This window comes from Populus trichocarpa, chromosome 9, assembly GCF_000002775.5.
Source record: "Populus trichocarpa isolate Nisqually-1 chromosome 9, P.trichocarpa_v4.1, whole genome shotgun sequence".
Taxonomy (NCBI): Eukaryota; Viridiplantae; Streptophyta; class Magnoliopsida; order Malpighiales; family Salicaceae; genus Populus; species Populus trichocarpa.
The window spans coordinates 7,171,415-7,197,053 of record NC_037293.2 but is presented as its reverse complement, the minus strand read 5'-3'; the positions used below and the strand labels follow the sequence as shown (position 1 = coordinate 7,197,053).

Genomic DNA, 25,639 nt, shown 5'->3' with positions numbered 1-25,639 from the left:
AATTAAAAATATTTTTTTTTTCAAAAACACTTTAAATGCAAAAAAAAAAAAAAAAGGTTAGTTTCTTAAAAATAACAAATTTTGCATCCCATTGCAAAATGAGGTAAAAACCAAGGTGGTAGGACGAAAAAAGGGTCACGATCTCCGTCACACTGTGGTGATCTGTTTGGCATAATTTAAGTTTGGACCGAAGCTTGACTAACCCAGCTGGAAAGGACGTAATTAGGTAAACGTTTTCGTACTAATCCACTTGTCAATTGGCATGCAGACCTCATGTATTTGAATAACCAGTCCAAGCCAAACTAGCCTCTAGCCCTAAACATGCGCACCAGGACCTGATTAAACAGACTAGGTTAGTTGTGGGTTGTTAAATATGCGACTAGCTTTTGTGATTGTATGTTTGGTCTGTTGTGGTAAATTTTTTTTAAAGATATAATTATTTTAAAATATAAATTATATTTTATAAAAGTAAAAATTTGTTTTTCAATGAAAATCTCACTAAAAAAAATCATCACACCCTCAAACCAAACAATTTCTTTAATTTTTTATTTAAAAACAATATTAAATTAATATGTTTTTATATAATTTTAAAAAATTAATATTAAAAATAAAACAATAAAAAAAACATAATAATTAAAAAATATTTTCAAACAATATCATGCATCATATTAAAATGATGTTTAGAAGTGTAGTAGTAATTACGATTTTAAAGTATTTTTTACTCAAAATGTTTTAAATTAATATTTTTTATTTTTAAAAAATTATTTTTGCATTAAAATAATTTTAAAATATATAAAAAATATTTTAAAAAAATATTTAATTTTTTAAAAAATACAGTTTTGATTCAAACACTGATTAAGAAACACGTACGCACTACGCAGACCAGTGGAAAAGTAAAGTTACCCACTTCGGCACGAGTATTAATGGAACCTGGGGTGATAGGGTCCCACAGTATGGCAGTACCATACTTGCCACCTGTTATATATTATTTGTACATTTTGGTCCTTAAATTTCTAATTTCTTGTATAATTTTAAGTTTTAATATAATTCGTGATCAATATCTTCAACTTTTTTCAAATGCACAGTCTAAAGAGTTTGAATTATATACATGTTTATCTAATTCAGTTAGCCAAAATAAGTTTTCTAAGAATATATTTTTTATTCCTGTTAAATAAATATATTTTCTAGTAATAAAGCTGGTCTCCCATTGATTTTCCTCTCCCTTTTTCTCTTTTATCTCTTTTTTATAATATATCAAGCATATCTTACAATTTTCCTCTCGCTAAACTTCTATATTTAGATAAGTTAAATGCTTATTTTATATGATTTTTGAAAATAATTAGCTTTTACTATTAAATTTGTCTTTCTTTTTTTATAAATAGCCCTCCTTGATAAGATTTAATTTATTTTCATGGGTGCATGAAGGTTTCAGCTATTCTATCTAGATACAGTGAACTTGCGTGCAGAAAAACAGCCATTCAAGTGAAGGCCTGTCCCCTCTTCAGTGATAAAAACAGCCATTCCCGTGACGGAAAAGAATCATAAATATTGTCTCTGATGCGTGTGCACCAAAGACATGTCTCTGATTAGCTGCCAATCAGTGGTGCTTTAGTGATATCTACTTCAATCCTCGATCGTCTGTCTTCTACGAAAGGTGTATACATGTGTTTGGTTTGAAATGGATATATATAATTCTTACAAGATTGTAAATACAGGAATTGGTTTTTATTTATAGGAACAATTTTTTAACACGCACTAAGGATCTATAAGATAGGTTACACCCTCAATATATATATACTTGAGGGGTTCTAAGCTTACATGCATGATAGGGATCTTCAATCTCCAAACGGCACTTAGCTAATGGCTTTGGCATGAAATTTAGGGTTTCGTTTAGACTTTAGTGGTTGTTTCGCAGTACAGATCATGAGTTTTTTTCCCTTTCTTTCTTCTTTACAAACAAGAAAATCACCGTCACATCCAGGGATCGAAAATGGTATATCCTAGAAGTACCTATTTTTGTTGGTTTTCTTTTTCTTCGCTGAAAGTTTCTGGGATATTTATATATCATCAGCTGTCCTCGTGGCCTTGGCTTCTTGTTCGTGGCTGAAAAAAGGGTGATCATTGATCAAACGGTAGGACCATAAGACCTTCGCTGTTTCCAGAAGTGTCCTTGTTTCTTTCCCATATTTTGGGTCCATTCAACTACTGTAAGCCTTTAAAGGAATTGATGTACAAAGAGAAGGCTGTAAAGAAAACCGCCTTTTCTTTACGTGCTATCTTTATTCCTGGAATTCACCTGTATTTGTCCAAATCCTTGTGCTGAGGCTAAAAGAGTGTTCGCCAAATTAAAAAAAAAAAAAAAAAAGTTGATATTTCCCTCCACATATTCTCATTCCTAGCAAAACACTAAGTAGTAGCATCAAACAACATGACAAAAAATAAAAAATAAAATTAAAGAAAAGTTATCTTAAAGTAGAGATTGGTCGCTATGAGTTCAGCAAGAAACGATAAAGATGGTATTCATGCTTTATTAATAGCCTCCCAAGTTTGATTCTTTCACTTATTGAAGCAACTTACAGTATGCAAGTTGTGATTGATGTAGATTTCTTGCTACAACCATATGAGATGCTGAGATATGATGTTAACTCATTCTCTCTCTCTCTCTCCCCCCCTCGTCCGGTGTCGTCATCCTTTATTGACACTAGCCTTTTGGGAAGCTTGTCATGTGTTCTGAGTCTTGCGAGAGCTTGCATATATGGCAAAATCATTGTTTTTTATTTCGACTACAAGATGATATTATTGACAACTATTGACATGTGTGTCATAACAACCAAATCCTACCTTGTTTGTTTCTCTCGAAATCAAGGTTATCAATTTTGTTCTGTTCCGTTTGGAATGGCCAAAACATTCCATACCAATTCAAAAAACAGAACAAAATGGAACAAATTTCATCTCATTTTAAATCTCGGTCCGTTCTGGATTTTTCGGCTAAATTCCGCCCGGAACGTTCCGGTTCCATTCCACATGTTCCATTCCGCTCTTGAAAAGCCTTTGAATCAAATTGAACCTTATTTAATTTAATTAATTAAACCACCCAATTATAAAAAGTTCTTTTTTATTACTATTTTCTATAACAATGATATTAATAATAACATTGAAAATTATTATTACTATTTTCATTAACAATGATATTAATTTTTTAAAATTAGATTTATCACTAATATATATGGTTTATATTCATGTTGTTTTTTCATGTTTATACTTTGTAGGAATTTGAGCAAAACAAGGGATGCTTTAGATTCCATTAGCCTTAATAACATTGACCTAACTTTATATTTAAAATATTTGTGTTAAAACATTTTACTTTCATAATATTTTGATATTTTGTTTAAGTTGAATTACTTTAAGTTAAAGATCTATTTAATCTTAACTATTTAGAAATATTTTAAATTTTAAAATTATATTTGTTTGGCATTGTGTTTGTATTGCATAATTTATAATTAATTTATCTTGAATTTGAATTATGTTTGTTGAATTTATATATATATATATATATATATATATATAAACAGTACAACCGCGAAACGGCACGCTGAAACACTCTGAAACTGAAACATTCCGTTTCAATTGAAAAAACAAAACACCTACCGAAACGGAATTGAAAACCTTGCTCGAAATCATTGGTCCCAACCACACAATTATCATCTCATTATGGCCAAAATAATTGTTTATGAGTTCGGCTAACAAGTTGCATAATAGGAAGGCTGAGACATCAACTTATCGAGAACCTTAACAACCAAATCCCTTTGATTTTTTTTGTTCTCCAGCATTATTGGGGTTCCCAACCGTACCATGTTTATTATTGCTAGTACATTGTATAGAGGGATGGAGGGCACAAATTGAAACGAAAGGAGGAGCCTAGGAGAGGGAGGAGAAAAGAACCAAATAGAATTAGTTAGGTGAGCTTTCTACATCGAACATTTATTTCTCTTTCGTCTGTCCCAATTGATTCAATGTTAGGCCATTCAAACTTGGTAGCTCAGTTCAGTTCTATCTCTCTCTTTTAAACTTTCATTTAAAGTGTTCAATAAAATACACCTTATCCTCTGGTTGCTTTCATGACCAGAAAAAATTAAGTTAAAAATGCATTATTGCTCCCGCTTAAATAAATAAATAAATAATGTGCTTCAGTGGATGGCCAGGCACCTCAGTCCTCAGCAAATGGCTTCTATGTTGACAGGTTAATTTGCAGGCTTGTCTAAATGATAAAGTGACCAGACCGGGGTCTGCCCGATGCATAACGATTAAGAGCGGCATAAATTCTTGAGGGGCCAGATCCCCATGACGAGAAGCCCAGCACAATCAAGGCAATTAACTTGAAAGGGGGTTTGATTGGAAAAAAGGCTCGGTGCAATCAAGGCCGCCGTAGCTAAGAATGAACAGCAGTGCCAAGCGCCGACTTTTGGACCGCTGTGCTAAATATTTGTAATTTTTTACACTCAGTTTAACGCGGGTGTTCGGGCTAATTTGCGTGTATCTTGATTAATTTCACGGGCATTGAAGTTAACAACCATGTAAGCCTCTAATAGCCATCATATGAGTAACCACATGACTCGAACCTTAGACCATAGAGAGAACAAACCTTTTAGTTCCAAACTCTTACCACTGAACCACCACTTAGATGATTAAGATTGCATTTGAAATGATCGTTCGAGTCACAACTAATTATCTGACAGAGTAATGGTAGAGCTGTACACGACAATTGCAAAATATCTTGAGAAAAATATATTTTTACTAGCATGTAGTGCTTAGCTTAATTGTTCAAAAAAAAAAACTTAAAATAGATTTTGTTTGGAATTTTTTTCATACAGATAAATAATATTGCAAGAAGTGCTAAATAGATGATAAAGAGTACCCAAAAAAAAATACCTTTTAATGTGCTTATTGTAACGCTTCATTAGTCCACCTATAAAATCAGTAAATGTTTATCATCTTCATCCTTGGGAGTGGGATCATAGCCACCCGAGCAAGCTCGACAATTTGATTAGGTATGTTTTATAGTTTATAGTTTTGTGGCTCCAGCACAACCACCAAAAGAAAAAACAAATCCCAAGAAATTTAGTGGTTTGAAGCTCGGAGCAATTGAACATAACATAAACCTCCAAGACGCCCGGGTCCACCTTCCTTTCCGAGGATTAAAAAAATGAAATCAGATTGCCAAGCTCTAGGTTTTGTTCAGTTGCTCGCATGGCTGCTGTGACCTAGGGTTGCACAAAGCATGGCAAAAATGCCACTCAATTGCGTGATATTCTTTCTGTGCGCAGATGCATCGGTTGCATGTCTAAGCAGAAAAGGAAACCAAAAGATTCACGCCCATACCACAAGCCTCACTCATTTCTATATAAAAAAACCACCAGTCCTCCAATTCTGGAGTGAGCTAACATACACAATTCCTTCAACTGACTTTTAATGGAATCTTAGCCAAAGGAAATTAGATAAATGAATCTTTCAACAAAAAGATCAATAGTAGCACACAAATCATCCTCATAATACAGGATAATAATTCAGACCCTAAGCAGTTCAAGGAATTATATCCCAGTAAAACTGTCCGTAACAGGTTTTGTTCCTTTTTGTCCTCTTCGAACTGCACCCCCGAGCACCACAGCCGACTTACACCATGTAAACAAAAACCTACCTGAAAACTTTGACAATACCCAGACTGCAAAATCACAACCGATCCAAAGCTTGACCAAATGCTAACAGACTCATACCACATAATGCAGAGACCCCAAACCATACTTTGCCCAAGTCCAACAAATTTCTAGAGCATGAGAAAACCACAAAATGGACAAGAAATATGGTTGACAACTGAACTCATCATACTGCCAAGGGAATGGCAAAACAAACAAATCAACCCTCAAGTTGAGGGAGCAGGCTTCTCCCCTTTCTTATCTGTATCAGTCTTAGTTTCCTCATTCTTGGTTGCAGCAGGTGCCTCTTCGCCAGCATTCTCCTCAGTTTTCTTCCCTTCAACACTCAACTTCTCCAATGCATCAGCAGCAACAGTTGCATCCTCATTTTCCTCTTTGCTCTCTTGGGATTCAGCAACTTCTTGAAACATTTCCATAAAGGTTTTGCAATCTGAGGAAAATCCAAATATCAGTAATCAATGAGGAAGAAGATAAGTATAATGCATGTGTTTCAGTCACATGTAAAGAATAAAGAGACAGCAAGACATATTATGTCTACCCAAAAAATACACACATCCATCATGCTTATGTAAAATTTAACACAATCCGATGGAGACCCGCCATTACGTGAACTACGGGTCCTTACAATTTGAATACACACAAGCCCTCTTCCCACCCACACTTGCTTCTGGAAATAAGAGTTAAATTTTCCTAGCTCTTGGCATTAACGTCTTGACTCAAACTCAAGTTCCACTGAGTGATACGGACACTTCCGTAGCAACATTACCAAAAATTCTATTTTGGGTTCTCACAACTTGCATGTGGTTTTTCTAAAAGTACAGGATGATTTTTGTGGGAAAAAACAGTTTAAGAAAATCAAGGTTAATCGACAAAGTTGCAATTGAAGTTGAGATTCTTATTCCCCCGTCTCACTTAACCAGCAAATGAATTTTTTGCTAATAGAGTAGAGACAACTCATTCCATCATAAGATATTGAAACTAATATAGAACAGCATATTTCATAGTGAATGAAATAAGACATGTGTTCATGTGTTCTGACTGTACAAATTCCACACCTCACTCGTTTATTTAGAGCTAGTTGATATAGACAGCAACCATCTCCAATATTTCTCTTACTTCACCGGATTACAGCATTTAACAACATACTCAAAACATAGTCATAGACTCTTTTACATCGTAACCATCTTAGGCATTATGTGTTAGTACACACAAAACTTTGCCTAAGTTGAAAGCAAGCAAAAAGCATACACTCAAAACCAAGTTACATAAGAAACATGTCAAGTCCTAACCATCTCTAGCAGCAGTGCAGCGTGCATGAATACACATAGAACCTACCCTAACTAGAAACCAAAAAAGTAAAGCATAAAATTAATACCAGGTTATGTTCAGAGGAGAGTTGCACATCTCTAGCAGCAGTGCAGCATGCATGAGCACACAGAACCTACCCCAACTAGAAACCAAAAAAAGCAAAAGCATAGAATTAATACCAGGTTTTGTTTAGAGCAGAGTTGCACGATGATGCAACGCAATTATATGACCCCAAAGCCTTCAGTTTATATCAACCAACTACAAGGATAGTTGTTACTACTACTACTCAATTACACCTATAATGAATATACTGAAAACCAAATACGATATAACAAACAAAAGAGCACACCTGCTCACTAAGAAAATCAAAATTCCTCTAGTGCATTCACAGTTTCAAGACCCCGCTGCAATCAATACTTGCAAGCCTCACCTCCAAAAAAAACATTTCAAAGACAACTACATAGCAACACCGAAATATCATGCTAGCAGGCCTGAATTGCAACAGATGCAATCAACCATGCAACATTTGCAACGCAGAATCAATTCAAACAGAACCACGATCCAAGACCAGTAAAAATGAAATAAAAGCACTTCCAATCAGAAAAATTGCTAGCTAAGAAGTTCTCAACATATACTCATAATAGCTCACTTTCAACAGATGCGAAACGAATGCAGAACAACTCATCCTTCAATTCACCATCAGCGAAATCTGTAGCGTGCCACACACACGACTTATCATTCCCTGCGTGCTCCTGCACGGACATAGTCGGCAGCACTACAAAAACAAACACACAACATGTTTAAAACCCTAGCAAAATCACAACAAAAAAAAAACAAAGAGTAAGAAAAAGAACGAGAACAAACCGAGATGATTAGCGCAGATCTTGAGAGTCTTAGATTGTCTCATAACAAGACGAACTTTTCCAGACTCTTTATGCTTCAATAACTTGACAGTGCCAGCACCTCTCTCTTTCCACTGATTCCCGTCCTTATCAAATCTATAAAGCTTCGATTTCCTTGAAGTTTTTTTAAAAACAAAAAAAAAATCGCATTTAATCACAAAAAAAAACTAACTAAACACTTAAAAGGTGAAAGTGATAAATTTATTTTCTTACAGATCGAGGATCGCATCTTCATCTTCTTCACCGGTAGAGACAGCAACTTCTTCGAGCTTGACGATCGGAGCAACCTGAGCACCGGTGTCTTCGTCTTCGCCAGCCGGAGCTTCCTCATCTTCTCTGTGCTCGTGTTCGGGTTCTGTGCTTGCCATTAGATTTGATGTTCTTGCTTGGAGAGGAGAAAAGTAGGGGTCTGGTGTTTTAGTTCAGTGTTGGAGGGATTGGGGGTTTGGGGGCTATACTAGTTAAGTGAAGGAAGTTTATATAGTGGGGGATGCTGAATTATAATAGATTTTGAATGAAAAGAGGCGTGAGCTTTACGCACGATACAATAGTTACAGACAATTGATTAATTAATTTATTTTTTTCCTTCAGGGTTAAAAATTTGAGGATGGATTTTTTATCAAATCAAGAGTCGAGGACTCTTTCTATTCTCTGGGGTTGTTAAAATTTACCTGATCTGTCTTGTCATAGTATTCTGACTTAGAGGTATTTGTAAGTGTGTTACAGTTTTTTTTATTATGTTTTTTATTTATAAATATATTAAAATAATATTTTTATTTTTTAAAACATTAAAATAATTAAAAAATATTTAAAAATTAAATTTTGACAGAACAAATCAAACGGGTCACAATATTAATGATATGTGACCCACGCCTCGCTGAGGTCAAATAATCAATATTTTTAAAAAAACTCCTAAAGAAAATCAAAACAATGAGGTTTTATCTATTTTTTTAGTTTTTGGTTTTCTAACCTGTTAGAATAGAAGAAAAAACATATTTGAAAAAAAAATATTCATTTTGGATTTTTGCCGGATCATCCAAGTTATGGGTTGACCCGGCGAGTCTACTAGTTTACTCCGGGTCAATTGCAAGGTTAGATTTTGAATATAACAAACTCACCCAACGCTACTGGATCTGACCTCCTAACAAGACACAAAACGTTGGGTTCTGGTTGAAAAGGGCCCAAAGATATTGGGTCCTAGTGGATGTAGGGCCCTATTGGATGTTGGGTCCTAGTGGTAGGTAAGGCTTAAAGATGTAGGGTCCTGGTGGGCGTTGGGTCTTGGTGAAGGCAGAGCCCAAAACTGTTGGGTTCTAGTTATAAGATCCAATGTTGTTGGGTCCTGTTGTGGTGAAAGGTTGGGCCTGCTATGAGCACGGCCCAACGTTGTTGGGTCTAGCTAAAGCAATCGTGGTTGACTTAAATTATTAATTTTTTAATCTATATTTTTTATATAATTTTATTATTTAATATTTAATTTATTAGAGATTAAGTTTCAATTTGTTTTCTATATAATTATTTCAATCTCATAACATATGCCATATATTTGATAGGTTAATCTGGTTGATTTAAAAAAAAAAATTTATCTGGTATTTTTTATTTTATCATTTAATATTTGATTGATTAGGAATTAGGCTTTATGTTTTGTCTCGGTTTAATTTCTATAAGGTTATCTTAGTCTCATAACTCGGGTCATGAATTTTACTTGTTAACTTGGATCGACCTAGGTTGTTTTGTTTTGTCATTTTTATAAATTAAATTTTTTTATTTTTATCACTCAACAATGGATTTATTGAGAATTAAACTTCATCGTTTGTTTTGATTTATTTTCTATAGTGTTATCCCAATCTAATGACCCAAATCGCAGGTTTGATATGTTAACCCGAGTTGACTCGAGTAATTTTTTCAGTTTACTTTTTATAAGGTTATCTCAAACTCATAACTCAAGTAATGGGTTTAGTGGGTTAATTCATATTGTCTTGGGTTTTTTTTAATTGATTTTTTTTTTTAATTTCATCCTTCAACAATGAGTTTATTAAGAATTATGTTTCTTAATTTATTTTGATTTACTTTCTACGGGGTTATCTGGTCTCATGACTCCAGTCATAGATTTGACAAGTTAACTCGAGTTTTTTTTCATTATTGATTTTTTTCAACTTTATCCTTCGATATTAGATTGATGATTAAAAATCGAACTTCATAATTTGTTTTGATTTACTTTATATAGAGTTATTATAATTTCATAACTCAAATCGTGGATTTAATAGGTTAACACGATTCAATCAAATATATTATCGTCTTAATTTTTTTTTATTCAAACTATATTTTTACTGGTTATCTAAATTATTTTTAAACTTATCAAATTAACAAGATTATACCGATCAAATATGTTTTTTAATTGAAAAGACATTAACACCTTTATATATCTTTTCGTACAACACCATCAAATAACACCATCAAATAATCTAGCAACACCCTGAAAACCAACCAACTGGTGGTTTGATGACACTACTGGATCCGAATTTGAAACCTCATTGAGGGTAATAAAAGTTAATATTTTAAAATATTTTTTATTTAAAAATACATTAAATTAATATTTTTTTATTTTTAAAAATTTATTTTATATCAAAACAATCTAAAAAAATAAAAAATAATTAATTTAAAACTAAAAAAATTAAATATTTTTAAAATACAGTTGTAATGCCAAATAAATCCTTCATACAATAGGCTAAAGTTACGACCTGGAGTGGCAGCCATTTCCAAGAATTTGAAACCACTAATTCAAGAAAATTACCCAGCAGTACTGCCACATAGCAAGAGTATAAAAATTACTTTGCAAGAAAGATACAAGTCCAGCAGCAATGGAAAACATCATTTTTCAAGTATAAACTTAACTGTTGTACATGGAAGAAACATGGTGATTACAAAATTTCAAATCACTGACGTGAATCCAATTACCGTGCCTTTGACAATTAGCAAAAACAAAATGTTATTACAGCTATAAAACTAAAGCACCTATTCAAGTGCCACAATCACAACAAATTTCATAACCCGATCTGTCGAAAACATATTATTCACTTGGCTCAGCCTTCACTTGAGAAAAAACTTGCTCTGCTATTAACGACAGAATTCTGAGAGAAATAAACATTACAGCAAATGCAATGGCGGGGTACCAGTTCAGAGTATCAGTCAATTTCCTCCCGGAAGCAAAGGACTGAATTCACCTTCAGTAGCAGACAATGAATTCTGGAGAATATAATTTCAGAGGTTGGCGTCCCGATTAGTAGGGGCCCATGGGTGGCATGCCATAAGGTGGCATTCCCATTCCACCCATTGGAGGTGGTGCAAAACCTCCACTCATCCCTGGACCACCCATTCCAGGCATTGGTGGTGCAGGCAAAGCAAGGGGCAGCAACTGTGCATACATATTCTGAACAAAAAAGAGCGGGAAAAAGTGGAATGAGTTTAACCTGAATACCAATAACACTGCAACTATTTTTACATACTAGTGTGGACTTCACTATAAAAGCACATTGTCAATTGCATTTCTTCTAAAAGAGCAGTTAAACGTGATAATTTGGAGAAAACATTAACAAGGTCTTTTCATTTATTTACCTTAAAAAAACCGTGTACTATTTATTATACCTTTATTGATCAACTTCTTCATATTTAACAATCTGCATATAATTAGCTCAGTGGAAGAACAAAGCTTTTAAGGCACTTTATTTTCATTACATATTATTCATTGAAAGCTTGGGAACAAGTTCATCAAAGTTTGGTGAGAAAGACAACAAAAATATAAAGGAAAGGAATTTTTATACTGATGCATTAAGGGCTAATGTTAAAAGCATTAAGTTGCCCTTACCTGCTGAGCAACCATGTCCTTCTCCTCGTTCTCTTTAGCCTTCGCCTCATTAAGAGCCTCAAGTTTGCTCTTGATGAGCTCATCTACTTTGCTTGTGTACTCACGGATAAACTTAAAAACAGAAAAGAAAAACAAAATCAGAGGTTGAAGAAAATATTAAGTGTCAACAATTAAGAATGAGGGGGGGCGCATAAAGACTACCTGCAAGAGATATGGGAAAGCAAAATCAATCATATTGTTCATCCATGCCAGCTCCATAGCAACATCTGGTCGGATCAAATCATAACAAACAAAGAGGGCAGCTGCAAAGCACTCTTTCTTTCCCTGCTCCAGCATTAAACAAGATCGTCAATGCAGATCTCCCAATTTGACCAAACAATCCAGCAAAACAAAATTCTCACGTGTGTTTCAGGGGTTTCTTTTTTCTTTTTCAAAAGAGGACTGCATGATAGAATCTTAAAAAATACTGCAGTCTGAAATTTATATCATCCAACGGCTTAATACTTGAAAAGACATTAGAAGAAAGACTAAAAGCAATCTTGTTTTAACAGACATCAGAATCGAATTAGACAAAAATAAGAAAAAATCCAGTGGAAAATAAGAGAGATTGTGAGGAGCAAGGGGATAGTTGATAGTGCACAGGGACTTCAAGATAGAAAGCTTTTGCAAGGCACTAAGATGCAAAGTGTGGGGAATTGCTATACGAACACAAACAGAGAGAGATGGGGAGAGAGAAGAGATAGGGAGAGAAGAACTAGAGAAAACAAACCTGCTCGATGAAATAGACAAGCAACTCCTCTGAAAGTTCACGATCACCAGACTGTGAACAAGTTTCCATACAATCTTTGTAAAGATTGTCTTTCTTCGACAAAGCAATTGACTGCTTCCACCTTCCTGCTTTCTTGTATATATGAGAAGCAACACGTCTCATCTCAAGAAGCTCATGTTTCTCAATCTGCTCAAACACATTATTAACACTTGTAAATAAAAAATCAACCTTTAGGACTTACAGTCATTCTTTGAAATTTAAACTAACCTTCTGTGCAAGGCCTATCTGGTCAAAGTTATCATGCAACTCAATAGATTCATGAAGTCTGTCATAGTCCTCCTCCTCAATATAAATTTCATTCAATGCTTCATTCACAGCAGAGACATTGTTGCTCTGAACAGCAACCATGTATGGCTTAATGAGACGGAGTTGACCAGCCTGAAACTCATACAATTGCAGATGTGAATACGATATTACAGACAAAACTCTCCCTAGCCACTAACTCTCCAAGAAAAGTGGAAGCAACAGAAACATAACACGATAAATGACAAAGTGTACCTTTCGCATTATGTCCACTACTCGAGTATGGTCAACACGAAGTGCAATCACATTAAGAAGATCATTGATTAGGTCTGGATGCTCTTGCAAATAAAAGTGCACAGCCTTGTAGTAGAGCTCAACATTTGCAACTTTCACTACAACATCTTTAAATTGCATGTGGTCCCATGCTTCTGGAGAGTGGTTCATTATAGTGGTTGCAGCATTGTCAAATTCATCATATTGGATGTATAAATATGTCAGTTCCTTCCAATGCTGTTGTTCATCACAAGCACGTATTAGCTTGGGGATGTTGAGACGAGTTGAGAACAACTTGATGTGCTCCATAAGCTTCTCAGGGCGGTATCTCGCATATAAAACTCCCAACTCAGTGAAGATGCCCATATGTGCACGCTCCAAACCAAGCCCACTTTCCATTAAAGAGATGAGCTCGCTAAAGCATCCCCTGTTCTGGTAATACTCACTGACCTCTTCCAAATCATCAACCTTTAATGACAGAAAAAACAGGAATCAGAATTTATGAGCACTAGAATACTTACATCTAAGAACAGAAATTCATTGTCTACCTTTGTCACTCTCATTAACAGCAAAAGATGAAGATTTAAGGAAAAAATAATCAGGAGCCAAAAAGTTCAAGGTCCGTATAAGGAACCATCATCATAACAAATTACGCTCAAGACATTGATATCAGACAGAATGAAACTGGAGAAAGGATTAAAAAATAACCACCTGTATGATAATGTTGAGACCGCATATCTGAGCCAAGCGGAATTCCTCAGAATCAACACAAGCAAAGCAGACTTCTTTCCATGTTTTCGAGCTGTTTGCTTTTCGAGCTGCGTCAACAGCACTTTGAAACTCTTTTAGCTTAACATGTGTGACAGCTAGCTTAGCCCAGTTACTAATAAATCTAAATATAATCTTTGCTGCCTCATACAGGGCTTCGTCATATAAACGATCTCCAACATTTTGGAGATTAGCAACATTAGGCATGAGAATAAATTCTTCAATTTCACCCAGTTGATCAATTTTACCATATGCATATATGAGCTCACTGTCAACCTTGGGCTCCTTTGACTTTTGCCTCACCATTAGAAGGTACTTCACCAAGTCATGATATACATTTGCATCCTCAGCTGCCTTTATGACTTCCAAGAATTGAGTAGCATCATCTGCACGGATAAAGGACTCAATTGCTTCACTTACTAGCCCCTCTCGCAGTTGGGCCTTGGCCACTTGGCTCCAGACAGCTTCTTCTTCCACCCGGAATGCAAACTCCACAGCTCGATCAATGCTATGAATATTATCCAGCAGGACATTGACGGCCTGAACATTAAGATTGAACTTCTTGAAAATGGCAAATGCTTCTTCATACAACTGAGCTTCCACAGCCACCTCCCCAATTGCAGGTCCATCAAAGTTGTCTAGCCTATTAACGTAATCCATAACTCTTGATGGATCAGCCTTGATGGCAGTCAAGATGAGCAGGTTTTGCAGATTGAAATTCCCACTGAAAGCAGAATTTTGAAGAACTATCTTTTCAAGAAGTTCGATCAGTTCATGTGGAAGATCGGCTGTCATGAAAGCTTTAACAGCTGCTGAAACTTGATCAGGACTCTTGCTTTCAGGCAAAGCAGTCGATACAACCTGATCAATCAACTGCCTTCTATACTCATTATCAGGACTAAGGGCTTTATCCCAGAGATCACCATCCATCCGTTCTACAACATATCTGAATGAAACCATTGGGCAATCAGCAGAAGGAAACAAATCTATGCACATAATGAGCCATGACCACTTACTGATGAACAATATGCATACCTGGCCTGCAGTTTGAACAATGAATTCTTGTTTGTGACATTGATTAATTCATCATCACACTGTCCTCTTCGGTAGGCAACAACAGCAAGGGTGGGATCGCGCTTCTCACAATATTTACCAACAACACGTGAATCGTAATATGGGTTGGTAGTAAGAAAATGCTCTGGATTGTCACCACTTTCAATAATGATTTTACCAAGAGCATTGTGAACATGCACATCTTGGCTTCCCTCACTGACTAGATGCTCCAAGAACTGAGTGAGCAAGCGGAGACGATTCCTGCGAAGAAAATACTAAGTGAAGTGGCAATAACAATGGATGATTTAACATCACATTCTAAAAAAACAACAAACCTCTTCTCACACTCCTCCACCAAGGGCTCAACTGGCAGAAGAGAACGAACAGACAGAATAAGGCCTTTAATGAAATCTTCAGCACATTCATCATCAAGCAGTTGTCCTACAACTAAAGGAGCATTTCCTGGATTGACCTATTAAACAAAAGAACCAGGGGAAAATGTAAACTGGGACTGTATTACCACTTAAGAATGATTTTGGCAATACAAAGACACGAAACATTAAAATAAAACTAAGAAAAAAATTACCTTTTGAACATAACCCTCAATATAGCGAAGCATATTGTTGACAAACAGATAGTGGGTAAGGTCTGGGACAAAACCAAAACGATCACAGACATTGATCAGTGGACGTGCATCAGGAAGCTTGGCTTCCATTAAAAAGTTCTTCGTCTTTTCAGCATCATAGAAGTTCGATTCACGTGTCACACGTTCTACCTCCTTAATCTGCCCAGTTTTAGCAGCTGCTTCAATGTACTTGAAGTGGATTTCAGGATCCTCACTACGCAGAAAGCAAAGAAGTAAAAATAAGAAGTTGCAGCATATAATTTAACAACCAAAATCATTCTCTTTTGGATAAGAGAATCCAAGTTATCAAAAAAGGTGTACCTAGAGCTCAAATATGAACCCAAAAAGAAATACAGTCCTTCATATGACTTAAACTGCTCAAAGAGCTTTATGCATGCATCCACACCCAATTGCTCACAGTATTCTTTGGCAGTCTGCATAGAGAGATGCCTATTAGCCCCAAAAGAAAATGTAGTATTAGTGATTGCTTCTAAACGGTACTCTACCTGCACAATAATCTGAAGGTTGCCCCTCAGGTTGACAAGAAGTAGATCTTTCATACAGTCAAGAGCCCATTCTCGAGAAAGAGTACCAAAGAACTCGACAAGAGCCTGAAAAGAAGCAACATTAACATTTAGGAATAATGTTACATTCACTTGGGACAAACTTGTTTATGCATCATGCACAAACCTGAGGCTCAATGGCATGTGTGTTCACAATAACACGTTTAATATCAGGCAACTCAGTATAGTGCTGCATTATATGAAAAATATTGTTAGCACAGGAAATAGTGAAATTCTTAAGCTAAGAGGTTTTACTTAAGAATTGAGAAGGCATTTTACCTGAAGTGCTCGAATATACAACCCAGCTTTTTCACAGAGTTGGCCAATACGTGGGCGATCATAGTGACTAAACATACCATTAGCTAATATAGCATCTGCAACATTTGGAAATGTCACAAGATTGATCTCCAAAACCTGAGTAGATATGAACATGCAAACTGTTAAGCCATCAATAGTTATTTCAAGTATACAAAATAATTTAAGGGAGCAAAAAAGGGGTGTTGACCTTAGTTTGAAGGTATCCATGCTCAGGCAAATTTGGCTTCAGAACATCCAACAAAAAAGCTGTTGCCTCGCGGATCAAATTCCTCTGAAAAACAACAATAATAATATTAGGAAAAATAAAATGGCCAGTAGGTATAAAGGAACTTTTTTGCACATATTTGAATTATTTTGCGCTTAAAAATAATAAAACAGTAAAACCTGAAGGAATAGATCAGTTATTGTGTTGTAATCAACTGGGCAACCTCCCTCCATTTGAGACATCATTAGAGCAAAATTAACAGCAGCCTGCAATCCAGAAAGTTGAAATGAAGGTGAATGCTAACAAAACTTAAACAAAATAAGAGAACCATCAGCCATTGCATTCTTGGTTGAAACATGTGTATACGAACACCTGATTGTGTGTGTGAGTGCAACTAAAAATAATGAACTGACAGTTTACGAACCTGAGGGTCTGTCCGCAATATTGTTTGGAGGAGGAACAAATAATCAGGGTTGTAGCCAACCTATACCAGTGAAATAAAAATATAAATCATCAGCACCCAAAAAATAACTAGTAGCTAACTCAAAATATTGAATTCTCAACATTACTTAATTTGGAACTTGGCATCATATGAACAACAGAATTTAATGAACGAGCATGTGAGTGCTTTACCTGCTTTGAGTATATAAGAATCTTGTCAAACTCCCTCCTCTCAGCAAATGCTGCAACAACTTTTGGAGTTGCCCTGGCTTTGATATATATCTTCAATGCAAGGTCATTATCAACGGTCTGCAATGAAAATGTTTATGATATCAGAAAGATGAAAAATAATATGCATTAACAACATAGACAAAATAGAAAATTATATCCATGTCAAGTGTTAAACATATCCAAGTTGTTTACATCAAGTAAATCCTACCCCAACAGCGACCCAGATGGCCCTACAAGGTTTGCATGCCCAGCCTAAATACCATATTTACCAGTATTGATATCAGGAAGAATTGTTGGACCCGGGGGAGGTCTCTCAATGCCATCTCAGTTTTATCAAGTCATTTAGTAGCATGTTGGACAAATATTAGATAAAAGTTGAAAGAATAAATGAATAAATAGTCCATTTTTTTGCTATTAAAAGAAGAAACTGATCATCACCAGCAATGATAAGTATAACTGACCTTCACAAGATCTCCAAGCTCTTCAGTGCATTCAAGCTTGTCCTCAGCCAACCAGTTCTCCAGAAGATTTTTCTTATTCTGATTTACAACAAGACGTGATAATTCCAATGATTCAAAAGCATTAAGCTTTCCTCTAGTCAACAGAGTTCCAAAGTACTGCAACAATGGTGGTGTTTGCCCAGCTTGAACTGGAACGCTCTGTAGCACATGAAAAAAACTAGAAATTCAGGACCTTGAAATCACTGTATCTTCATAGATAAAGAAACAAAGAAAGAAAAAAAAGTTAAAACAACGAAAACTTTGCACTAAAAAAACCTGGAATTTAGCAACAGTATCAGGAGTTCGGAGGATTCCTTGTGGAGATTCTGCGGCAAGTTCTGCGGCCTCCTTATACTTTGATTGAGAAAATAATTCTTGAAACCGCTGGACAACCTGAAAGAGACACCAATGATGTTTCATGGAAGAAACTGGACACACACCATACCATGTGCACAGGCATACACCAATTAAAGCATGCATGGTAAATTTTCAAGTCAGCCCATGGTATTTTTCAAGGTAAACTGAAATAAAATAAAATAATGTCAACTTTAAGAAACCATCATAAATTACCTTCCATGGAAATTTCAAAATAGAAGTGGGATGCTTTTCTACCATATTCAAGTTTAAAATGTTCTGTTGTTAGACCCAACAATCCATAGGATAGAATCTAATGTTGCACAGAGTTTTATTTCTTGAAGGTAGAATAATGTTTTTTAACTCTTAAATAGAATACACCATGTTTCTTGTGATTTATATTAGGAAATGTTTCAGTCTTTAGTTTTTCTCCAGTGCAGGGAGAACTTTCAACCTGTGCTGAGTTAGAAATAATTATCTATTCAATGTTAAGCAAAAAATGATGAATAGACGTTATATCAAATGATCACAAGAACATAAAAACAAAGGCAAGGGTAGGATTGACTTCAAAGATCAGCAGAGTTAACAAATGAACACACACACACACACACACACGTGTGTGTCTGCACTCTTACCAGATTCTCAGCTCCAGGAAGATTTCCTCTTTTGGCAAGATTAACAGCAAGTTCAAGATTGTTTAACTGCCAAACCACCAAACAATGATTTAAGATACTTGGTCCTCTTCGCTATAATAGCAAAACATAACAGAAATGGTAAAAATCCAGGAAGCAAACCTGGCCACTAACAAAAGGCACAATAGTTGCTTCATTTACAGTGGCAAGCAAAACCTGTCCTCTCCTATTGACAGCATAGAAGCCACCTACTGAAGAAGCATCAGTAGTCAAAAATATAGGATCTGGACTGATTCGATTTCTATAAATTGCGCTGGCAGTCTCTAAGTCATAAACAAATAGAAGTCCTTGCTTTGTGATCGCATATATTAAGCCATACTTTTGGGATATCTGTCACAAAATAAAAATGAAAATAAACAAATTTTAGCTTTCGGTGAACCTATCAGGAGCACTACTAATCCTGATAAAAAAAAAAGAAATGCTTTACCTGCATTGACACAGGAAAATCATCAGCAAAGTCTGGTGGAAAGAACAGGTCTGCTTGCTTCTTGGTAAATGAAGGTTTGCCTGATAGACAATAGCACAATCAGTATCCAACAGATTTCACCGAAAGCCAGTATGAAAAGTCATAGCAACATGCTTCTAGTATCACCAAGCACAAAAACTTCCTTAGAGACAGCATAAAAGCAAACAAATGAAACCAAGACACAATTACACTGCATTTGATGTGCATATGGCTAGAGAAGCCAAAGAAAAGTAAATGACCTGGCACAGCACCAAGTTCAATAACATGCAACTTTGATGTTAGTTGTCCAGCATTAAACGACCTTGATGCAAAAGAGATAAGGGTTGAAGGGCTTTCATTTCCTGCAACCTGGAAAAGAAGCAAACAAGTATAATTAAATAACAATACTAGGAGCAACTAGATTAGAAAATTACTATTTAAAAAATAGAATCCACAAAATGAAACAAAATTCAGGATTAACATCACACTTTAAATGTGGCAAATGACGCAGCATGTGCTTCAAGAGCCTGACTACGCTGCTGATCCACAGAGAAAAGCTGCATATTCCCTTTGACTAATTGTGGCCTCTGCAACAAATATTAGATATTATTAACGCTGTTGAAATCTCTGGAAGAATTTTAAAACTCTGCAATCATCAAGGTAGGTGCAATATCGATCATAAAGGAACGTTTCACAATCTAAAAAATAAATATGTAAGCTTTAAAACAAAGGAGAAGACAAAATATGCCATCTTACATGGTAATTGCCATACCTAATACACCAAAAAATACTGGGAAAAGAACAAGCAAAACACAAATGGTTACTGTAAATTAACAGATTAAAGACTGGGCAATCATACTTTTAATAACATTCTTGCCTGTCTACAGTAAGAGAAAGAAGAAGGAGAAGCGCTATAAATAACCACAATGTCTTGACACTATAGGAGCAACTTAAAGTTAAAAGCAGGGCCAACAAATTTAGTACTAATAAAAACCATGGTCCAAATGAGTTTCTACCTATTATGGACAACATTCAAACACAACAAACTGTTGTCTGATGGGAAACATGCAAGCTCTCATGTCATACACTAGAGGAAAACTGTGTTCAAGTCATAAACGAGGAAACATTTAACCAAGGCAGTTCTCATAAGCAAGATAAGTTAGGCATAAAACAGTGCATTATTCTGGGAAGTATCAAATTATCAAAAAGTGAAGCTTCTAGCCACTTCAGTCTAAGGAAATGTGCAAGCAACCAAATCTTTTACACGTAGAAACGTTTTAACAACAAACATAGTATATCATCGCTAAATAGTTCCCAATGCAATGAGATAATGCCAAGTTTTCCATACAATTTATAAGAAGTGAGCAGGGCAAACAACAAAAAAGGAGACAAATAAGTTGAGAGCCCAAAATATTATTTGCCCAAGTCCAAGAAAAAATTTTGCATGAGAAGCATCCAATTTTAGCATTAAAAAAGGGCACGAGTGCAGTAAGTGCAGTAAGTTTGCAAATCAAAATTTACCAAGAAAGCATGTGAAGCACCTAACAGCCATTTTGCTAACTAAAATCCAACTTATAAATTCTTATAACATGGCAAAACTCAATGGAGCCACTAACATGAATGATGCTATCATGAATACATTAATTAATAAATTACTAAATGCAAATAGGAGAAGCCTGCACGACATACCTCTGGTGGACCTTGAGCAATTCCAATGAGGACCAGCCACTTTTCTGAAGGATCACATCGATAGTTGATTATCTGATTACCTTGTAGATTAGCTGTTCTATCAAACATCTTCACAGGCTCCGAATCACCTGCAAGTATGATAAAATCATAAACAAGAGGAATAAAAACAAGAAAGTCGCAAAATCTTGAGAACATGAAAGATACAAAATGCTTGCCTTCAATTGACCAATGATAAACTGAAGTCTGAGTTACCAGGGCCAGCATCTTAGGGCTAATCCACTTCCAAAACACAACCTATAGCGCATACACACCATGAATACCACAATTTAGACTGGCATTCTAAAAGTTAAGTAGGAAATCAAATCAATATTTCAAACATAGATACCTGCTCAGGCATTTGATGAGATTTCACTTTCGCTTTCAGTTCTATATTAAATATCTGCAAATGATCCTGAGTAGTTCCCGGCAGTTGGGCTTCGAATCAAAACACCGAGATTCATTAACCATTAGATAAGGATTAAGGCCACAATTATTTCTATTATTGCAATTATTAACAAATAACAAATACAGTTCTCTTTTATTCACTGGAAAATAAGCAGATCAATTTAGATAGGAAAAAATGATTGCATTATGTGTTATAAAAATACCTTTGAGAGCGAGAATTCGAGAATTAGGATTCATCAAGGCGGAATCGGCAGTGATAGGCCTTCTTAGAGGCTGCATAGGCATGTTCATGTCGACAATAACCACGCTGTTCTGTGGCGACGTTTCTCTGATGCATATGTACTTCTCTGATTCCATAGTCACATGCGTGAAGTTTATGAACTGTGGGTTGATACCGAGGCTCGGCAACTAACAATTCAACAACAAATCAAACAAAATAAAAATCAGCACGAAGACTTGTATTTCAAAAAAACATGTAGTGGAATCACGAGATCTAGAGAGAGAATGTTGAGGATATTACCGTTAGAGCCTCTTTCATGGTGATTGGGGCATTGGCAGCAGCCATGGTGCCCTAGATCGGAGGTTTCAAGATCAGAAACCAGAGAGAGAGGGGGAGAGAGAGAGAGTGTTCTTTTGTGGATCGGTGAAAAACGGGTCTGTGTTTCTTCCTCCTTGATTCGACGAGCTAAAATGCGATTCAGTTGGGTTGTACGTTGACGTAGATCTCCATTGTACCAAATAGATATTGGTCTTGGGCTTTTAAAGCCTTGGGCCGTATTTAGTTCCGAAAACTAGGTCTGTTCACGGGAAGTTGATGGCCCGGTGGGTCTAGGTTAGACTTTAGAGGGGGGGTTGACTTTAAACGGAGCAATAACGATGATTCAAAGGCGAGGTTTCTCTCTCACTGTCTTGCTTCTCTTGAATCAACGACCAATCACTGTTTTGCTTCGGTACATAAATCAAAGCAAGTCTCCCTCTTATGCAAGTGAATAAGTGCTGTACCAAAGCTTAATAGTAAACGAAGAAGAGATCAGTAGTGTATAGATGAAGAGGAGGAGGTAATTGGATTGTTTAGATTCTGAAACAAGGTCGTGTAAAATGAGGGTGAATTGACTTAGATAGTAGTTGACTTTAAAAAAAAATAATAAAACAGAAACAATTAGGATAAAAACACGTTTGTTTATGAAAATGGAGACAAAAAATAGTTTAAATGTATTTTCTATCCATGAGAAACAGAGAAGACAAAGACATAAATAGGATAAAGTTAAGTTTTTTCTTAAATATTTCGTAATTTCAAGTTTTTTCTTAAATATTTCGTAATTTCATCCTTCATTTTTACATTTAGATCTAAACTGTTAATTTGAACTAACTTCATTTTCATCATCAAATCTAAACTGTTAATTATTTATATTATTATAAAATATATTTAAGAAATAATTTAGCTACCGGGTGAATTATAATTTAATTATATTATTTTCTCAACAATGAATTATCTTTTTTTATGATGATTGTAATTTTTTCTTAAAAATAATTTTAATGAGTGGAGAAATTATTATTTTAAGTTAATTAAAAACATTAATATTCATTAATTAATGTAGAGATAATAATTTATATTTATTATTTTAGACATCGCAAGTTAATTTGATAGTATTCTTAATATACTTTAAACAGTTAGATTTATAAGTACAATAAATTGATATTCTTTTTCACGGATTAATTGTTTCGGTTTTATTTCCAAATTGTAAAATGTACGTATTTAACGAATATATATATTCACTGAAACAATAGATTATATTTCAATTCTTGAAAGCTTTTTGGTCTGCTGGCACGTATACTGCCACTCACTTCTGCAGCTGTTCGCGTCGCGTACCTAAATTTTGATAGCTACACCACTAACTTCCATACTGTTCTCCTCGAGAGGCACAACACAACCTCTCTCTCCATTCTGCTCGAGGACTTTCTAGGAAAGTACCCATCTCTGTTCGTGGCATCAATGCGAGACAACACTGAAAACAAAAGGTTGAATTTTGTGATGATATGTTTGGACTTTGGAGAAGTCTGATAAAAGGTAATGCGCATTTATTTCTAGTAACTGGACGCATGTCTATATTTCCTGATAGAGAGCGGATTCGCACATCAACTATCTCTGTATCGGGTGCTGTTTGCTTGGCCAAGAATCTCTCACCTGAAAATGCTGGTCGATGTGATGATCTTACCCTCAAACGGTGCTTCTTTCTTACTCAAGGTGGAAATGATTGTATCCTTAAAAAAGAATGCATTGTTAAATATCTTCGTATCCACACACAATTGATATTGATCATAAAATCTTTTACATTTCCGAGGGATCTATAAAACTACTTGATCATCTAAGCCATTGCTTTACTACTCTCGGGGAGAATCGGTAAAGAATAATATAAATTATATTTTTAAATTTTATTTAATAACTTAAAATTTTGAATAAAATAGATAGTTTTAATTATCAAGCGGTCACGAGTTCGAATCTCATTATTTCTATTTATTTGATTAAAATTAAATATAAGATAGTATTAGTCTGTGCAAGTTTTAAGATCAAAGGACTTTCACCTGATAAAATATGTTAAAGAATAATATAAATAAAATATTATAATTTAAAATTTTTGCTATAGTTTTTTGACATTACCGCCAGCATCTATGCAAAACAATACATCATATAGTTGTCGTAACATTATCAGTTTACTATCTTAGAGTCTATATATATATATATATATATATATATATATATATATATTCAGTTATTATTTTGAAAAAAAAACGTTTTTAAGAGGTAATTATGAAGGCTAATTTCTTTTAATAAAGAAAATTTCATAAATATTTAAGAGATTAAAAACATATTTTTTAAATGCTCAGAAATGTTTTTGAAAATATTTATCCATTAAAATCTGTGAAAATATTCCAAAACTAAAACGTTAAGATTTTCAAAGATTGAGAAATGAAGAATTAGAATTCCAACAATTTGTTTTTCAAAATCTTAAGAATAAATTTTATTTCATATTGGAAAAATTCAAATAACAAAAAATAAAATAGCGAAGATTCTTATACATTGCTATTTTTGAAAAATAATAAATATAAAATAATTTCTTAAGCATTTTGGAAATTTTTTATTTCTTGACTGACTTTGGGTTTAAGAAATCTTAATCTTATCTTAATATCTAATCAAAATAGTTAATTTTTCTTACGAGCAAACGTAAAAACGAAAGGAAAGAGAAAATTTAAAATTTAATTCAGTCATTATCTTAAAAAATCATTACGTAGAGAGGTTAATTTATTTTAGAAAAACAAAATCTCTGAAATGCTTAAGAGATAAAAATAAATTTTGGAAATTCTTAGAAACATATTTCTAAAATAATTATCCATTAAGATTTGTGAAAATATTTTCAAAAGAAAAAAAGATTTTCAAAATTTAAGGAATAAAAAGTTTGAATTGTTCAATAATAAACTTTAAAAAATGTTCAAGAAAACAATATTTCATATTGAAAAATGTAAATATTAATAAAAAATAAAAATTTCTCATCATTTGGTTTATGTTTTTTAAGAGTGGAATTTTTTTATTTCTTGAAAATTTTCAAAAATTCAATGGTGAGAAATAATTCTGGAATTTTTTATTGGAAAAAATTAGATTTTTTTTATTCATTGAACATTTTAAACAGTTTAAGCCTTTTTCAAAAATAATTAATTTTTAAATTTCTTGAGAGCTATTGAAAATATTGAATTTTTCCGATTTTATTCATAATTATTAAGATTTCACACTTTAAGAAAAAATAATTTTTAGATTTTAAAGTCTAGATTTAATATGTTTACAAAATTTCTACTTTGTTAAGATATTTTGTCCCTGGGATAAGGCTCTGATGTCTCTACATGGCAGGTTGTGGCGGGTGTTTTTTACTGGTTGAAAGAGATCAGCTTTTTGACAATTTTAAATAATTGATATTTTTCATAAATTTGACGGTGTGACACTGTGACTCGTTTCCTGTTAGTTTATAGAATAATGGTGTTGAGCTCAATTGTGTGCGTGATGTGTAGAAAAACTTTCAGTGAGCTTTTGATAATATTCATAAAGATATTATTTGTTATCAGAAATATCATTATTCATTATTATTATTATTATAAAAAGGTTTAGCTTGATTTTTTCAGTATAACGAGT

General features: G+C 34.4%; 2 protein-coding genes across 2 annotated transcripts; both read right to left on the bottom strand.

The window, feature by feature from the left end:
• Window positions 1-5,477: 5,477 nt before the first annotated feature.
• On the bottom strand, window positions 5,478-8,394 carry LOC7454853 (ran-binding protein 1 homolog a). The gene is made up of 4 exons (XM_002313948.4): window positions 8,135-8,394; window positions 7,884-8,035; window positions 7,669-7,794; window positions 5,478-6,141 (listed from the first exon to the last, which is right to left on the bottom strand). Exons 1-4 carry the CDS (start codon window positions 8,287-8,289, stop codon window positions 5,918-5,920), a joined length of 657 nt encoding a protein of 218 aa, XP_002313984.1. The 5' UTR covers window positions 8,290-8,394; the 3' UTR covers window positions 5,478-5,917.
• A 2,387-nt stretch (window positions 8,395-10,781) lies between these two features.
• Window positions 10,782-22,156, bottom strand: LOC7454854 (clathrin heavy chain 1). Its single transcript, XM_024609009.2, has 30 exons — window positions 21,980-22,156; window positions 21,663-21,867; window positions 21,401-21,489; window positions 21,231-21,309; window positions 21,016-21,143; window positions 19,815-19,913; window positions 19,587-19,695; window positions 19,309-19,388; window positions 18,984-19,211; window positions 18,825-18,890; window positions 18,112-18,228; window positions 17,797-17,994; window positions 17,297-17,413; window positions 17,088-17,147; window positions 16,843-16,929; window positions 16,646-16,729; window positions 16,420-16,554; window positions 16,268-16,330; window positions 16,084-16,188; window positions 15,899-16,011; window positions 15,539-15,791; window positions 15,288-15,424; window positions 14,935-15,213; window positions 13,843-14,845; window positions 13,114-13,599; window positions 12,823-12,993; window positions 12,556-12,741; window positions 11,988-12,110; window positions 11,787-11,897; window positions 10,782-11,351 (listed from the first exon to the last, which is right to left on the bottom strand). The coding sequence occupies exons 1-30, from the start codon at window positions 22,022-22,024 to the stop codon at window positions 11,202-11,204; spliced, it is 5,106 nt and encodes a 1,701-aa protein (XP_024464777.1). The 5' UTR covers window positions 22,025-22,156; the 3' UTR covers window positions 10,782-11,201.
• Window positions 22,157-25,639: the final 3,483 nt, after the last annotated feature.

Coding starts and splice junctions, on each gene's coding strand:
- LOC7454854 (XM_024609009.2), bottom strand. CDS start 22,024: ATGGCTGCTGCCAATGCCCCAATCACCATGAAAGAGGCTCTAACG. Junction 21,490..21,662: donor TCGAATTCTCGCTCTCAAAG/GTATTTTTATAA, acceptor TTTGATTCGAAG/CCCAACTGCCGGGAACTACT. Junction 16,189..16,267: donor CACATGCCATTGAGCCTCAG/GTTTGTGCATGA, acceptor GCTTCTTTTCAG/GCTCTTGTCGAGTTCTTTGG.
- LOC7454853 (XM_002313948.4), bottom strand. CDS start 8,289: ATGGCAAGCACAGAACCCGAACACGAGCACAGAGAAGATGAGGAAGCT. Junction 8,036..8,134: donor GAAGATGCGATCCTCGATCT/GTAAGAAAATAA, acceptor AAAAACTTCAAG/GAAATCGAAGCTTTATAGAT. Junction 7,795..7,883: donor GATCTGCGCTAATCATCTCG/GTTTGTTCTCGT, acceptor TTGTTTTTGTAG/TGCTGCCGACTATGTCCGTG.